The following is a 16,121-nucleotide window of genomic DNA, read 5'->3' on the forward strand; positions in this document are numbered from 1 at the left end:
CGTCACGGATCAACAAACTGGCAGACCGCTTTGCATCTCAGCCCATGTGATTTAGGCAAACATTCACGTGACTGGCTCTGGGCTGAACTACAAATGCCCAGTTTGTGCATCTGAAAGGCTGAGGACCAAATTCCAGATCTTGGTGGCCCAATGAAGCTACCCAACTCCCTCCCTCTCAGATACACACTATGGTTACACTCAGGGTCTGCTGAATAAGCGAATGAAAAAAATGAACAAATAAAAATGGAGGAAGAAAGCACCAAATCCTAAGCTAAATGTTGCAATTTAGCAACCAAAAGGACAAATAAGTTGCTTATGTGGCCTACACAAAGACACTGGGGGTTTCTTTTTTTCTTAATTAGTTAACATCTAAAAATCAGGAGTTTGCACACAGAAATATGAATTTCTGACTTTCCTTTCAAACAATCAAGCAACCCTGGGTCTGTCTTCCCACGTGGCTACGATGAGCTGGAGCTGAGGAAACAGGCTGTGCTCTTTCCCCGGCCATGCCTCTCTGCAGTCCCCACCACGCCCTACCACCCACCCAGCTGCCCCCATATTCACACTCCTCTTCTGCTCCACAGGCATTTGGTTTAAGAGTCCTGGCGTCAGCAATAACCACACACCACACACTGCTAGGCAAAAGTCACACCCAACCCATGGTTTTCAAACTTGACATTGCCACAGAACCTTGACCCAACCCGCTGAGTAGATAAAGGGCAAAACGTGCCAGTTAAAATAGGGATGAGGAAGGTTCCAGAGCTCCGCCTTCAGCCCTCTCGCCTACCCTACTCCTGGCAGTGCTGGGATGCCAAAAGATACTGCTAAATACCAGATGAAAAAAACCCACTAATATTATAAAGCATGTTCCAAGTCTCACCAGCAGTCCACGCAATCTGAACTTGCCCTCTTCATCGGTCACGGTGTCTTCTCCGTAAATGCTACAGTCGTTCTGGCCCACGGCTTCCACCGCAACACCCTGCTCTGGTTCTCCATTTAAAGAAGACACTGTCCCATAGCAACTAGTGTGACAAGAAAAGAAACAGAACGTGATATTCTCGTGGTTTTCTGAAGCACCCAGGGGATCCCAGGCAAAGTGTTCTGCATTTACTGATGCTTACGGGACAGGGCCGCTCAGTGGACACCTGCGCCCCAGTGACCCAGGCAGCACAGGCGTGGCCCTGGCACCTCCCAGTCAAGCCTTCCTGCCAGAGGGATAAGTTACCATCAATTTCTCCTCCGTTTTGAGGGACACTCCAGAAAACTGTCATTTAAAAAGGCTAGGCTTTATTTTATTCTTGCTAGGCTTTATTCTAAATAATGGCACATTTAATAACATGAAAGTAACTGTCGTTTTTATTCCATACATTCAGTTGAAAATGATCCATTTTTCTAAACCCAACCTTTCCACTTAGTCATCACCTAAAGTGCTTTTGTACCTGTGCATAAAAACTAGTATGTGTAAGTGCATATCTGTATATATTAATGTGTATGCATCTACCTACCTATCCATCTACAGCCTGTGTATAAACTATCCCTGAAAGTCTTCAGAAAAACTGGAAATACTGGCTGTCTCCCAGAAGGGGACCTTGGTGGCAGGGACACAGGACAGGAGGGAAACTTTATGCTATAATATACTCTTTGCAACATTTTGAAGTTTTACTCAAGTGAATAAATTTTCCCCTTTTAAAGATTTAATTCAAGTTTAAAACTTTTTAAAAGAATCAATTTTTTAGCAGCTCAGTAGGCTTTCTCAGGCCAATTTCAAAATAGGAAATCAGAGATGAACCACGAGGCTGAGACATGAAAAGAAAGAGCAGCCATCCAAAGTCCTTTGGCCTCACATCTCACCTCCCTTCTTCCCAGATAAAATCCACACGAGGCCTGAATGCATTTCCAGGTGACAGAGGCATGAGCATGACGCAGCAGCCCCGCCCTGGGGTAGGGCGTCGGCCGGGGCTGCTCACCTGTAAGCCGTGCGGTACCCCGTGATGGTGATCTTCAGGTTCTGGCCCTCCTGTACCTCGATCATTTGTGAGGAAGGCTCAAACCGGAATTCCTTCATCATGGGTTTGAAGTAATACTGGCCAGGGCTCTGCCGAGAGACAAGCACACTGAGCCTCAGTGGCCACATCCACGTATGGCTTAAAGCTGAGGTCCCCAACCCCTGGGTCCAGGACCTGGTCCTCAGCCTGCTAGGGACAGGGATGCAGAGCTCCACCCCTCCCCCATCCATGGACAATTGCCTTCCATGAAACTTAGGAACCTAAGGGCCTCACGGCAGGAGGTGAGCAGCGGGAGGGCAAGCAAAACTTCATCTGTATTTACAGCCGCTCCCTGTCGCTCGCATCACCACCTGAGCTCCACCTCCCCTGTCACCGTCATGGAAAACATGTCTTCCATGAAACTGGTCCCTGGTGCCCAAAAGGTGGAGGACCACTAGCTAACATGTAGAGTCTAACATCACGATCAACCAGAAGAACCATGCCACAGGAGCTCCAGGACTTCATAGTAGCCCCATCTCTACAATCGACAATCACAGCCAGGTAGCAGCAATCGTGATTCCAACAGCAGCTGTCATTATCGTGTGCCTACAACAGCTCTGTCAGGTAGAAGTCATACCTGAATTTTATGAATGAAGAAACTGAGGCTCAGAGAGGTGAAGTAACTTTCCTGATAGGACACAGCAAGTAAGGAGCAGTGTGCAACACTGCATCACTGCACAGCGTGGGACCTTTGGGCACCCCCCACTGCCTGTCTATGATGTCCCCACAACAGTCACCATGTTCCCACGACTGACAGTGGCCCACCCACATGCACTTCTTGGGTCCCACTAGTTAGGGCCTCAGACTACACCTTAATTGAAGAATTGGTGCCATTTTCCCACCACGTGGAACGTGCTTTGCAGAAGAAACACAAGGCAACCACCGAACAAGACTCCACCTTGTAAACAACGTGATCCCGTGGCAAAACAGAAGGCCGCCTGAGAGGAGCTGCCGCGGCCAGGGAAATTAATTACACTGTCTTAGTGACAAGTGGGTGACCAGAAAATAAGACGTGTGTGAGGAAGGGAACACGAATCAGCAGCATTAAGTTCTGGTAAGAGCAATCCTCTAATTAAACGAGGTCCCCTAAGAAACTTCAACCACTCCATGTTGGTTTTCTTTTCTCACGTTGTCAAGCAACACATGAGTCACGCACGCCATGTCCCAGCTGTCTCTAGGGGAAGACCGGCAGGCGGCAATTGCAGAAGGACACATTACCAGGTTTGAGAACGTCAGAATGCCGTTGTCCTGGGTCAGGAGGTTGGAACGAAACACTCCACCGCTAAGGGATAACAGGACCCCAGGGAGGGGCTGGTCATCTTCAGCCTTTATCTGGGCGCAAGAAAGTGAGACCAGAGCCAGGTTAAACTCAAAGATAATATTTTCACAAGATAAGAGGTAATTCTTGTAAGTTTTTTTTCCTTTATTGTTATTCATGGGAGAGTGGAGGGGGGTATTCTTCCTGCCCACAGGTAACTCATGTTAAAGGTTTGGTGTAGAACTCTTTCTATGCCCACACAAATTTGTCGATGCACTGGCAAGTTCATGACAGGGTGGAAGGGGAGGTGAAATGAAAACAGCATGTTATATACACAGTCCTGCAACTCGCTCCCTTCCTCAACAATTCATCCTGCCTCTCCCCTTGGGCCAGTCCAGACATCTGCCTCGATGTTTCTTAACTGCTGCAAATATTCTAAAGCAGGTGGCCACAAACTGGGGCACGCAGGCCAGCCACCTCCTTTTGTGGTAGAAAAGGGAGACAATCAGAATGTCCCCCATATCTTTGTACACTGATGTTTTCCTCTTTTTCTGAACAATCAATTCATAGGAGAATTGATGAGTGTGTGCACTTGAAATTCAGAAAGATACTACCAAACAGCATTCCAAAGTGCCTATAACCACTTACAGACCCATAAGTTATTTGTACATGGGAAAACACACACCAAAAAATGGATATTGCTATAATTATTGCAAATCTAATCTCCTCCTAACCCCAAAACAGCATTTTCTTGGTAACTTCCTTTGCATTTCCTCAGTTACCACTAAGGCTTAGTATTTCTTCTGTGTTTATTAGTCACTGCATTACTTCCACAATTTCCCTTTTCATATCCTTTGTTCATTTTTTTCCTATTAGATTATCTTCTCTTATCGATTTTAGGAACTCCTTGTAAACTGGAGATATTATTTATGATACAAATATTTCTTCCCAGATTGGAGAGCTTTTACTTTGGCTTAGAATGTATTTGGCAATATAGAATTTTAAATTTTTATGTTGATGTAATCTGTCATTCTTTTCATTTGGCCTGTAGTTTATAAATATTCATACTCAAGGATCTGCAGACCCACTTTGTACAATACACGGCAATCTTCTTCCCAGGAAGGATGGGGGGAAGAAAGCTAGACAGCAAACACCACCATGAGAACATTCTGTGCCCTTCAACACAGGACAGCTAAGGATGGAAGCTTAAACCACTTTCCAGAAGGTACACAAACAAGCTAAAGTCAACAGCTCTCCAAATTATGCTGGGTGAAAGAAGCCAGACCAAAAAAGAGAACATCATGTTTGATTCTGTTTATATAAACACTCTAAAAAATGCAAACTGATCAACAGTGACAGACGGCAGATCAGATCTGCTGGGTGGGGAGGAGGGAGGGATTGCCAAGGGGCAGGAGGATATTTTGGGGGTGATGGATATGCTCCCTATTTTAATCGTGGAGATGTTTTCATGGGTGTATTTATATGACAAAACTGTCAAATTGTATACTTTTTGTGCAGTTTTATTATAAGTTAACTTAATTATACTTCAATAAAACTGCCTTTTAAAAATATAGTGTTACCTCAAAGCTTACGCCTGCCAAGGCATAAGCCTTAAAGTCTCCGATGGTTCCTTCCACCGCAGTCAAAACGTAGCCCTCCTTCTGTGAGGTCACCGTGTATTCCAGGTCACTGTGCAGGGGGCCGACGCTGGAAGGAAGAAAGCAGAGCACTGAAGATGGCTTTGCTCCCAATCGCGGAGGCAGTGCCACCTGCCCCAAGGGAATCTGGGCTCCCCACTTCATCCAAGAGGCTCCCCAACTGGTCCCCAGCAAACGCTGCTTCAGCATGGGCTCACCTGTAGGCCCCTTTGTCATCGGTGAAGACTGTGATAAGGGGTGAACTCGCCCCCTTCTCGCTGATGACAATCTCGACTCCTTCCAACTCTGGGTGGATCTGGCCTTCTAAGAACAACCCTGCCTTCCCATGGATCTCGATCAGCTTCCCCGGACAGCTTTCTAGAAAGGGAAGAAATAAACACAAGGATGAGGCTTAGCTGCAGAGAGAGGGAAGCCTTTGGTTGGGGGCTTCCCATGAAAGACGGGCCTAGAACTGAGAAATTAGAAGCTGCTTGCAAATGAGGAGATTTAGTTCTCCAGAAAGCTCAGTCATTAGATGCAGCCCAAGCCTCTCTCCATCCCCTAAAGGCCTTGCTCAACTGCCAAGGACTTCAGCAGGCGAACTGAACAAATGTCAAAAGCTGGTTTTCATTACTCCTCCCCCCGAGTTCTCACAAGGCCACAGATCAGGAGCCAACTCTTCACAGCCAACAGGAGGCTGTCCTGGGACCCTGTGCGCAGATGCCCAAAAAGCCTGCCCGATAGGTCATGCCCTTCAAGAGACTCTACTTCCAAACACAAACCACATAATGCCCACAATTTAATGAACTCATAATGCTAGGAAAAATTATTAGTAGCCAAAGGACAAATACGCCACAAGCAATCACTTCCATCATTCAGTCTCTAAAAAAGCCCTTCTCACCACACCCTGCTAAAGAGCAGAAAAGATCACAAACAGTTCAGACACGTGAAGACAAATACATTTTAGTAAGTGGTGGTTTTGCTTTTCACCTACCTTCTGGTGTCAACCTGATAATGTCAGAGAAAACCAAGGCCTTTTCCAAAAAGATCACCTCAATTCGAATAGCAAAAGTTACTTTATTTAAATCATTCATTTATTACTTTTATTTAAATCATTCATTCATTCATTCATTCACCCACCAAACAGTGACACCTGTGTGCCACAGAGGCTGTAAGGTGGCTTACAAAGATGCTTCACTATAACACCACCACAAACCAATTTTTCAGCGCGAGTAAAGGAACAATTGCAAAGGCATGACGTTTGCCCACTGAGTCGACATTTACCTCCGCTGACAATGGCTTCCATCGAGGGGGGATAAAAGAGCAGCTCTTTAGACGAGGGTGTGACAGTGATTCTCTCTCCAGACCTAAAATAATTAAAACACTTCTGTTTGGCTGGTTTTCTGTAGCCCAGAACAGAGGGCACTGCAGAGCAATGCAAAAGAGAGCGTACCGTGCCCAGTAAGAGAAGTCGTAGGAGAAGGGGCCCTGTAACTCGTCCACCATCTCCTGCACGGGGGGCTTGGGCCTTCCTCCTCCGCCCTCCTCTTTGCTATTCTTCTCCCTCTCCTGCCTTCGGGTCTCAATCTCAGCCAGCTGCTGCTCCCTCCGCAGCTCCTGCACGGACTTGAGAGGGCCTAAGACCAAGGCGGGCTCACTGTCAATGGAAGACCTGGAAGAAGAAAAGGGACAGCCTATAGGACAGGGTCACTCAGCCCTGTCGTCAGTGGGAATTCAACATTTCTCCAACTAGGGACTCGTGAGTAAAAAACTGAGCGCCTTATAATGACACCACAGTGGCACAGATCTCTGCTTTAAATAAACTAGTACTTCAACAAAAAATAACAACGGAACTCTGTAGTGACGAGAGCAGTCTCTGGTAGATCTGGGCTGGAATAAAATACTATCGACTTTACGATGACCAGATGAAAGCTCGTCAGTTTCCATGACAGACGTGAAGTTCTCCCCACACCACCATCCTCTGCTTTTCACCCAGTCTTCCTGGAGAACATGCTCTGCTAGAGAACGAGGCACTGCTCCGGGCACCCGGACACAGCGTGAACAAAACAGACGCTGTTCCCTGCCCCCGTGCAATCCACATGTTAGTGGGAAGGGGCAGACAAGAAACAGAAAAATAACCTCGGATGGCAGGCACAAGAACAACAAATAAAGCAGCATGGGAGGTAAGGGAGCCAGGAGTGCTATTTTACATTAAAGGGTCGGCCAAGGCCTTTCCAACAAGGTGACATGGAGCAAAGGCCTGGAGAGAAGGAGAATGCCACGCGGCTCTCAGGGTGAAGAGTGGCTCTGGCAAGGGGACGCCAAGTGCAAAGTCCCTGGCGAGAGTTCACTCAGATGTTCAAGGGACAGCAAAGAGACCAACACAGCCTGGGGCAGAGGGAACCGTGGAGGAGTCAGATCAGTCAGACAGGTCCAAGGGGCGGCAGGTGTCAGACTGAGGCTTTGCAGGCTTGGTGCAGACTGCGGATTTGATCCTGAGTGGGACGGACCCACTGGAGTCATGGAATGGTATGATCACCACCACTCTGGCTACTCCATGGAGAACACACTGTCACAGCAACAGCTGAAACAGGGAGGCCAGATGGGAGCTGGTGTGACAATCCAGGCAGGAGATGATCGTGGGGCAGACCGAAGTCTGATGGCACAGTGTTAAAAGACTAGGCTACAGGTGTGTTTGATTGTAAAGCCAAGGGCTTATTGAGGGATTAGTTGCATTTGGGGTACAAGAGGAAGAGGACTCAAGGAAGAACAAGAAAGACAGAGCTGCCATTTCTAAATCAGGGAGACCACAGAACAGGGGTGATCACCAGGGGTCTGGTTTGGGATCCGTTAAGTTCAAGATCACAGTGGGGATCCGAGTGGCACATCCAGCCGGATGGCTGGTGCATTTCACGCAATCCCTGGCACCAACCAATAACACAAAAACCCTTCTAGTATTACAAAAATGAACTCAATCAAGATGAAAATAAGGTAATATGGATTTCTAGTCATACCAGTAATTGACACTTTCCAAGCAGGAAAAGTCAATGATAGTAATGACACTGTGCCGGCACCAGGCACCACACTGGTCCCCAACAGAATCTCCGCAAATCTTCCCCCCTTCTAAACACCTGGCTCCCCAAAAGCCCAGTCTCTTCAGCCAGAAACCAGCCAGGCTGTCCTGGTACTTCTGTGTCCCTGACCCAGCGGTCAGCCCAGTGCCCCGTCAACTCAGTCCACCAATGGGTCTCCAACCCATCTGTTGCACCCCATGTCCACGGCTGTCAGTCCTGCTGCGGCCCCATTGCCTCCCCCATGGACCTGCCAGCCTCCTCCCTCGCCTCAACTGACCCCCACTCTCAGGCATCTTCCATATGTTCTCCACTCAGCAGCCAGAGGGTCTTTTCTGAAACAAAAACATCATCCCTCTACTTAAAACACATCGGTGGTAGCCGGGGGACAGAGACCAAGACCCTTACCATGGCCCAGCCCCTCCTACCTACCTCAGCCCCCCAGGTCAAGCTCAAAGCACTCGGCACAGTCGTCATATTACAGCTCTGTGTACGACTCTGATCCCTGTTTACCTTCCCCACGAGAAAGCAAAGGCTAAAACCTAATACACCCAGTGCCTCAACACGGAGTCTCACCTTTCCTGCATGCATGGGGGATGGGTGAACAGGTGGTGGACAGAAAGACAGACAGACAGAAACGCAGCTGCAAAGGCAACTCCAACCATAGTAAACAGGGAGGAAGTGACTCTGATCTCCATCCTACTTGACAAAGGCAGTCATGTTGCCAAAATTCTTCCACTTCTCGAGAAAATTAGGGTATCAGCTGCACCTCCCACACTGCAAAAATTCCTCTCGCAGGCAACAGTCACATGAACGTGACCTCAGTGAACAACTGCCTTTCAAACACCTTCTCTCTCATCACCCTTCCTATAGCAGGTGCTGTTTCTATTTCCTAAGCCTTCAAGAAAAGGTCTAAAGGAAAACAGGCAATGTTTCTGAATTTGCTAAAACACTTGAAATGCAATGAACAAACCCCAGAGATGTTTTTTTTTCCTTAGCAAAGACAAGAAATATAGAGTTCAAACAGAAATTTAAGACACTGAAACAAGCTGTCGAAAGGCTCTTCCTCACCCGCAGGTAATTCTTGAATCATAAAAGAAAAGGATCAAGGCTGCTGTGAATTTATGGCTATGTCACATAAGAGAAGGAAGGCCGTTTGTATATACACCTAGAGATAAGAAATCAAAAATAATTTTCAGAGTCTTTTAGAGACTCCTCAGGCCTCATCCATCGCTCTCCCCCCAACCTCAGCCCACAGAGGAACACTCGTCTTACTTGATAGTCACAGTGACATCCATCATTTTGTCGGTGGTGATAGTTCCAAGGACATGGTGGCGAATGGCTGTCAACGTCAAGATACTGGGTGAAGACCTATAAATCAAAAAAGTGGAAAGACAACACTAGCAACGCTACCAAGTCATTCGCAAAGGATCACCCACGACACCCCTTTTCGGGCAACCTTCCTGACCCCGAAATAGACGACATGAAGTTGCTCTTCATCTAGGATCAAGTAATTCTGGAGATGCACACAAGTATGTGAAAGATTTAATTTTTGTTTTAAAGTTAAAAACTAATCCTGCATTCCCAGACTTTACACTTCCAATTCCCAATGAAACCCACACACATTTGTAAAAATATAAAAATGGCAGACTTGAGCTTGAGAGATTCCCATCAGCGAGTGCTGGGAGATTTGCCAAAGATTATACTGAAGCCACTTCAAAATCACAGCCTTCTATCCTGGGTTTAAAGGCTTCTTGGGAAAGTGATCCTATCTCCAGTTTCTCAGCAACTTATCCAAGTGACTTAAAATCCCAATCTAGAATCATTTTAATGCCTAAACTTGCCTCTTCCAGAAAGAAACACAAAAATTCCTTTTGTTCTGTAAGTAACTGAAGAAGAGACGCACACTCACTGTTCTCCGCTGAATGCACACAAACACCACAGAGAGTTCAAGACCCAGCTTACGTGTCATAGGTGTAGAACGCTTGCTCAAACCGGTGGCAGGAGCGAGGGGTCACTTTGTACACACCTATAGATAGGAAATCAAAAGTAATTTTCAGAGAATGGCACCTATTACGCTAAGCAATTCCAACAGTTGAAATCCAAAAGCAGCTCCTTTCATTTGAAAACTCAAACATATTACAGATCTACAAAAATGAGATCAGAAATACTGGGCAGGCATCTTTGCTGCTGCCTATGACGGCTTCTTACCAATGACCCAATCCATTTAACTGCCTACTCACAGGCACGGGTTTCTCATTTTCCATAATTTAACAACTTGCGATAGTCAAATTGTCACAGATCAAGCTCACAGACACATGCACAAGAAGGAACAGAAAGTAAATTTCCACTGCAAATTAGACTGAGGATAATTTTCTACTTAAAGATCCAGAAGATAACCACAGCCTAACCCCTTCTTATAACTATTCCTTAAAAGGAGCAGGGAGTAAGGGAAGCCCCAGAAAATTATGAAACAATCGCAGAAAACACTTTTACACCATGAGCCTACATAGGATAATGCTCAGATGAGGAGCACATTTCATCATTTGCTAGAGGAATGCCATCAATTTCAGGAAGAAGCAAAGTATAACAATTTATTCCCCCAAATGATAATTAACCAATATTTTGGCCATACTTCCTATGAAAACCTGAAATCAGTTCAAATTACCATGCTAGCCCCAGTGCAGTTTTTGTTGAAAAAAATGACGTGGTCTCTCCATTCATTTTGTTTGTTCATTCATTCAACAAACACTGACAGAGCACCTCCTCCAGGACGGGTGCTGTGCCGGGTGCTGGTACACAGCAGAGGTGACACAGCTGTGGTCCCTGCCTTCGTGGGGCTTACCAATGGGGCAGGGAGTGGAGCATTCAATAGCCACCAACATACGAACTATGGCACATGCAATAAGAGGACAGAACTGAGTGATGAGAGCAACAGCGTACAGGGGAGGCCTAAGTGCCACTGGGGGCCACTGTCCCCAGAGGGAGTAAATCAGAACTGAGCACTGACAGGTAAGAGGACCCAGGCTAGGTGGTGACAGGTATGGAGGGCGGGGACACGTGTGCAGAGAGCAGCAGCTGCGTCACAGGCTGGCTGTGTCTGCAACAGCCGTCCTTCCTGTCTTGGGAGCAGACTCTGCTTACATTGAGGGTGGCGAAGTGCCCAGCCTGGGAAATATATCCAAGTGTCCCAGCCTCCCTTGCAGCTAGAAGTGACCACGTGACATGGCTGTGGCCAGTAATACATAAAGGCAGCTTACCGGAGAAGGGGCGTGGGAAAATGTTTGCCCCGCCCCCTCCTTATCTTCCTGCCTGAAACATACCAAGTTTTCTGAGGCCACCGTAGCCATCTTGAAAACATAAGGCTAAAAATACAAGGGAAAGGCCAAAAGAATCACAAAAACATCCTTAACATCTACCAGCTGCTGACCCCATGCTAGCAGCCACACACTGTCAGACTTCTCTACTGAGCCAAAGAAACCCCGACTTGTTGGCACTGTCGTATAGATTTTGTTACGCAGCCAAAGGCGTCCTAACACACACAGGACAGAGTGGCTGAGTTAGAAAGTGGCAAACAGGGCGAGGTTATACAGGACCTCAAGGTCAGGTTAAGGAGTTTATATTTTATCTTGACAATGGAGAAGAGCCACTGAATTATTCTTTAGGAAAATGCAAAACGAAACCACCACGAGATACCACGTCATATCTACCAGGATGGCTATCATCAAAAAGACAAGAACAAATGTTGGCAAGGCTGTGGAGAAACAGGAACTCTCATGCATTGCTGGTTGGAATATCAAATGGTACGGCCTCTTTGGAAAACAATTTGGCAGTGTCTTAAAAAAGTAAACTTAAATTTGCCATATGATCCGGCAATTCCATTCCTAGGTATGTACCTAAACAAGAAAAATGAGAACACACGGACATGAACACTTGTACAAGAATGTTCATAGCAACATCATTTGTAATAGCCAAAAACTAGAAACAACCCAAATATCCACCTAGTATCCAACTAGTAAACAGACACACAAAATGCAATTTATCCACACAGTGGAATACTATTCAGCAATACAAAGGAACAAACTACTGATACATGCCATAAAACACAGATGAACTTCAAAAACAAGACATTAAATTAAAGGAACTGGACAAAATACCAGTATTGTGTGACATCATTTATATGAAATGTCCAGAAAAGGCAAATCCGTAGAGACAGAAAGTAGATCAGTGGCCGCCTGGGGCTGGGAACGGGGGAGCTGCTGTCAACGGGCACAAAGGGTCTCACTAGGCCGATGCAAATGTTATAAAACTGGATTATGGTAATGTTTGTACAACTTGGTGAATCTGTTAAAAATCATTTTATCATACATCTTAAATGGGTGAATTTTAGTGCTAAGCAAATTATCTCTCAATAAAGTTGTTAAAAAAAAAAGAGAGAGAGAGAGAAGCCACTGAAGGATTTTAAGCAAAGTGGAAATGATTCACTTTTTAAAAGATCACTACAAAAAGAGAGGTCACTGGCCAATGGGATAATATGGTTAAAGGTGAAAGGGCCCAGTGGTTTCTACCCAACTAAAAGCCAAGAGACCAGGATCACTTCCCAATACCACTCTCTCTAGAAGAAAGAGAAAAACAAGAATATGCTGAACACAACTAAAATTGATAGCTTGATGCAAATAGATCCAAGGTAGGAAAAAATGCCTTTAAAACCATCCTCTGGTACCTTTCCATTTTCCATAATTTGTAGCACATCAATCCTCCCAGACTTACCAGGCTTGGACAGGCAGAACCGGTTGACTCCCTTCGAGAGGTTATAAATCCCCACATTCTCGGGTCCATTTCCATCCTGATAAAATTCCTAAGAGACCAAAGCCAACACAATGACTTACCAGGAAAGATGGAGACACCAAGATGATTAATAATATTTCTGTTTCCGAACCAGTCATCTGTTTTGCCCATTAATCATCTGAGCAGTTGGGTGCCACAGGAAAATTAAGAACCTTCCAAAACTTTCAACAAAGGGGTGCTCTTTTTCACTCAATCAACTAATATTTATTGAGCACCTGCTATGTGACAGACACAAGGCTGGGCCTTGGGAGGCACTGACGTGGCTCCTGTTCTCAGGGGGCTTACATTCTAACAAGGGAAGACAGAAAATCAACGAGGCAGCAGGTAAATGAGTGATTTCAGCTCCCAAGTAATGGAGCTATGAAGAAAATAACCAGGGAAGCAGAGTAAAGAGCAATCCCTAGGAAGGGTTCTCCAGCCTGCTGATCTTGGGGCAGCCCTATCTTGGGTAGGTCACGGTGGGGCTGCAGCCTGAATGATGCGGAAAAACCAAATATGCACATTTCTGGAGAAGGTGCAGCATTCCAAGCAGCAGAAAGAGCACATGTAAAGGCCCAAAGCAGGGAATGGTGTGGAGCTGGGGGAGGCCAGTATACCCAGGGCCCAGTGAGCAAAGGGGGAGAGTGGTGGGAGGTAAGGTGAGTCAGGCAAGGGCTTTGTTGGTCACTCTTAATAAATAATAGCAGTGTATGCCAGGAAACTTTTTTTTTAAATTTTTGTACAGATGGGGTCTTACTATTATTGCCCAGACTGGTCTTGAACTCTTGGCCGCAAGAAGTCCTCCCACCTGAGCCTCCCAAAGTGCTGGGATCACAAGTGTGAGCCACCATGCCTGGACACCAGGAAATGTTAAATACCTAAGAGGTTCATATAAGCCTCCCTAAAACCCTGAGAAATGGGTAGTATGATCCCAATTTTAGAAAAAATCTAAGGCTCAGAAGCAGTAAATGAACATGCCCAAAGCTATAAACCCAGCATGCTTTGCGCTATACTAATGGCCTCCCTAAACCACCAGTCAGATTTAACATGGGGCCGAGACAAGGAAATCTCAGTACCAGGTATCTTTCCACTAAGGAACTGTAAGTACTTCCTGATCATGCCTTCCCTAACAAGCAGGCAAATCAAGGGGCAGAAAAGGAGATCTGGCTGGACCATGGTAATATATTCTTGGCGTGCCTGATCTCTACAAGGTAAGTGTTCTTCCCAAGCCACACATACCAGAGTGATGGCGTGAGAAAGGGAACATCTCAGCATGTAGCCCGTCTGCCTAAATTCAACCGCTGACACATCGTCTTCCAGAACTTCCACCTCCAGACTCTTGTTCTTCCAGCACCAATCCTCATGCATGATGCTTACTGCAAAAGCAAACGCCACAAAGGGACACATGGGCACAGAGCACACCGCCTTCCTGCCCACCACCAGAAAAAACTGTCATAAATTAAGTTTAAAATGCATAGACATACAGACATAAATATATATCCATATACATGTGTGTGTATATATTTATGGCTAGCAATGCTTGGAACAAATTACTGCTAAAGAAAAACCGGAACCTATGGCCACTAATCACCAAGAAAGAAATCTAATTAGGCCTAAAAGATCAGGCTGCAAGTAAGATATTCAGGGATCTGCAAACTCTTTCTTGTAGGCCACATGCTCTGTAGGGCCTGACTATTTGATTCAGCCGCTGTAGCACACACACAGCCACAGACGATACAGAAACAAATGGTCACGCTGTGTCTAAGGGAACTTTATTTATAAAAACAGGCAGTGAGCCCTTGGACTGTAGTTTGCCAACCCCTGACTTAACAGAAAATATAATTCCCCAGAAAAAGCAGTCTATTTTACAAGCTACTCACTGCCAGCAGCTCCAAGCTGAGTTTTGAAAAAGCAGAAATACAAACAGGGGCTTCTCGAGAAGGGTGGGGGAAAAGGAACCAATGTTTGCCAGCACCTGCCACTCACTGGGCACTGTGCGAGGGGCTGCACAAACCTGATTTCATTTAGTTCACATTCTGCAGAAAGGTTCTATTTCACAGAAGAGAAAACTGAGTCTCAGGGATACCAAGTGACACGCCACGGTCACACTGGTGCCAAGTGGTAGCACACTGGTGGAATGACATCACCCTCTCTGCTCTGGCATTTAGAAGTGGAATGGCATGATTCAGGGAGCCTCCCTTAAACAGAGGCTGACATTTCAGAGCCTGGACTTCTCCATCACTGCCCAATGCTAAACAATGCACGGTCAAGGTCACAGTGCAAGGAAGAGTTAAATGAGGAAAGGCAGAGGGTCTCGACACAACTTGAGACCTGGGTTTCAGAAAGTTTACAAGACAGGCAGTGTCACTGTTTGGTTCTTACTTTTGTATTTTCCGGGGAGCACACTGTCAAATGCGAAAGTCATGGAGTTGGCCTTGCCGGAGAGCTGGAGGCTCCGCTTCTCACCCTGGCGGCTCAGGGACTGCAAGGTCACCAGCAGGTCACCGCAGGTGTCTGCAGAGAAAAGATGGGACAACCCATGTGACTGCTGTCAAGAACCATAAGTACAGAACAGGATCTTCAGCCTCTGGGTGCTGCTTGCAACTGCTCAGCTCCTTAGAGGCCGTGCCAGGAGGGCTTCTTTAAAGTTAAATTAATGTGTATCCACTCAGTGCCAACAAGAGTCCTACCCTCTGCCCCCTGTCCCCCATACAGGTCATCAGTGCAAACAACGAAGACACAGACAGCAAGAGCGGCCTCGTCATTTACAGAACACTCCCGGCTGTGCTAGAGGAAACAGTAAAGCACCTGCTAAGCAAGCCGGGAGATAAAATAGGGGAAGTAACATTCCTGGAGAAGTAATAGGAGCCAGAGAGAAAGAAAGGTGATGCAACAGCTCCTGAATGCCCACTTTGTACCATGCACACCACCAGGCCCTTTATCACAACGGTAATATCACCAATCATCGCAAGGGTTTATCTGGTGCTTTCTGTGTTCCAGGTGCTGTTCTAAAGGCGAAAGATACACGAACTCCTTTGACCCTCACGACCCTGTGAGGTAGGTACTATTCCTATCTCCACAGTACAGATGAGGATGAAGCACAGAGAGATTGAGTAACTTGCCCCAGGTCACATAGCTATGGGTCAAGCTGTGCAGTCTGGTTCTAGAGTCTATGGTTTAGCTCAAGAGGGGTAGTAATTCCATTTTACAGACAAAAACTGAGGCTGGGCAGATAAAATGCGTACCGTCTAACAGCTGGTAAGACACTGAGCTAGGACTGACA

The 16,121-nt window shown here is 46.2% G+C and overlaps 1 protein-coding gene across 1 annotated transcript in view; it reads right to left on the reverse strand.

The window, feature by feature from the left end:
* Nucleotides 1–16,121, reverse strand: part of LOC105885288 (BOS complex subunit NOMO1) — a 54,742-nt gene that overhangs the window by 13,644 nt on the left and 24,977 nt on the right. The window contains exons 14-25 of the mRNA XM_020281329.2: nucleotides 15,221–15,352; nucleotides 14,078–14,214; nucleotides 12,782–12,869; nucleotides 9,977–10,040; nucleotides 9,287–9,382; nucleotides 6,394–6,612; nucleotides 6,225–6,307; nucleotides 5,159–5,318; nucleotides 4,884–5,010; nucleotides 3,264–3,377; nucleotides 1,968–2,095; nucleotides 881–1,022 (exon numbers count right to left, since the gene is read on the reverse strand). Coding sequence (XP_020136918.1) covers nucleotides 881–1,022; nucleotides 1,968–2,095; nucleotides 3,264–3,377; nucleotides 4,884–5,010; nucleotides 5,159–5,318; nucleotides 6,225–6,307; nucleotides 6,394–6,612; nucleotides 9,287–9,382; nucleotides 9,977–10,040; nucleotides 12,782–12,869; nucleotides 14,078–14,214; nucleotides 15,221–15,352 — 1,490 coding nt within the window. The remainder of the gene's footprint in view (nucleotides 1–880; nucleotides 1,023–1,967; nucleotides 2,096–3,263; nucleotides 3,378–4,883; nucleotides 5,011–5,158; nucleotides 5,319–6,224; nucleotides 6,308–6,393; nucleotides 6,613–9,286; nucleotides 9,383–9,976; nucleotides 10,041–12,781; nucleotides 12,870–14,077; nucleotides 14,215–15,220; nucleotides 15,353–16,121) is intronic.

Source organism: Microcebus murinus, chromosome 19 (assembly GCF_040939455.1).
Source record: "Microcebus murinus isolate Inina chromosome 19, M.murinus_Inina_mat1.0, whole genome shotgun sequence".
Taxonomy (NCBI): domain Eukaryota; kingdom Metazoa; phylum Chordata; class Mammalia; order Primates; family Cheirogaleidae; genus Microcebus; species Microcebus murinus.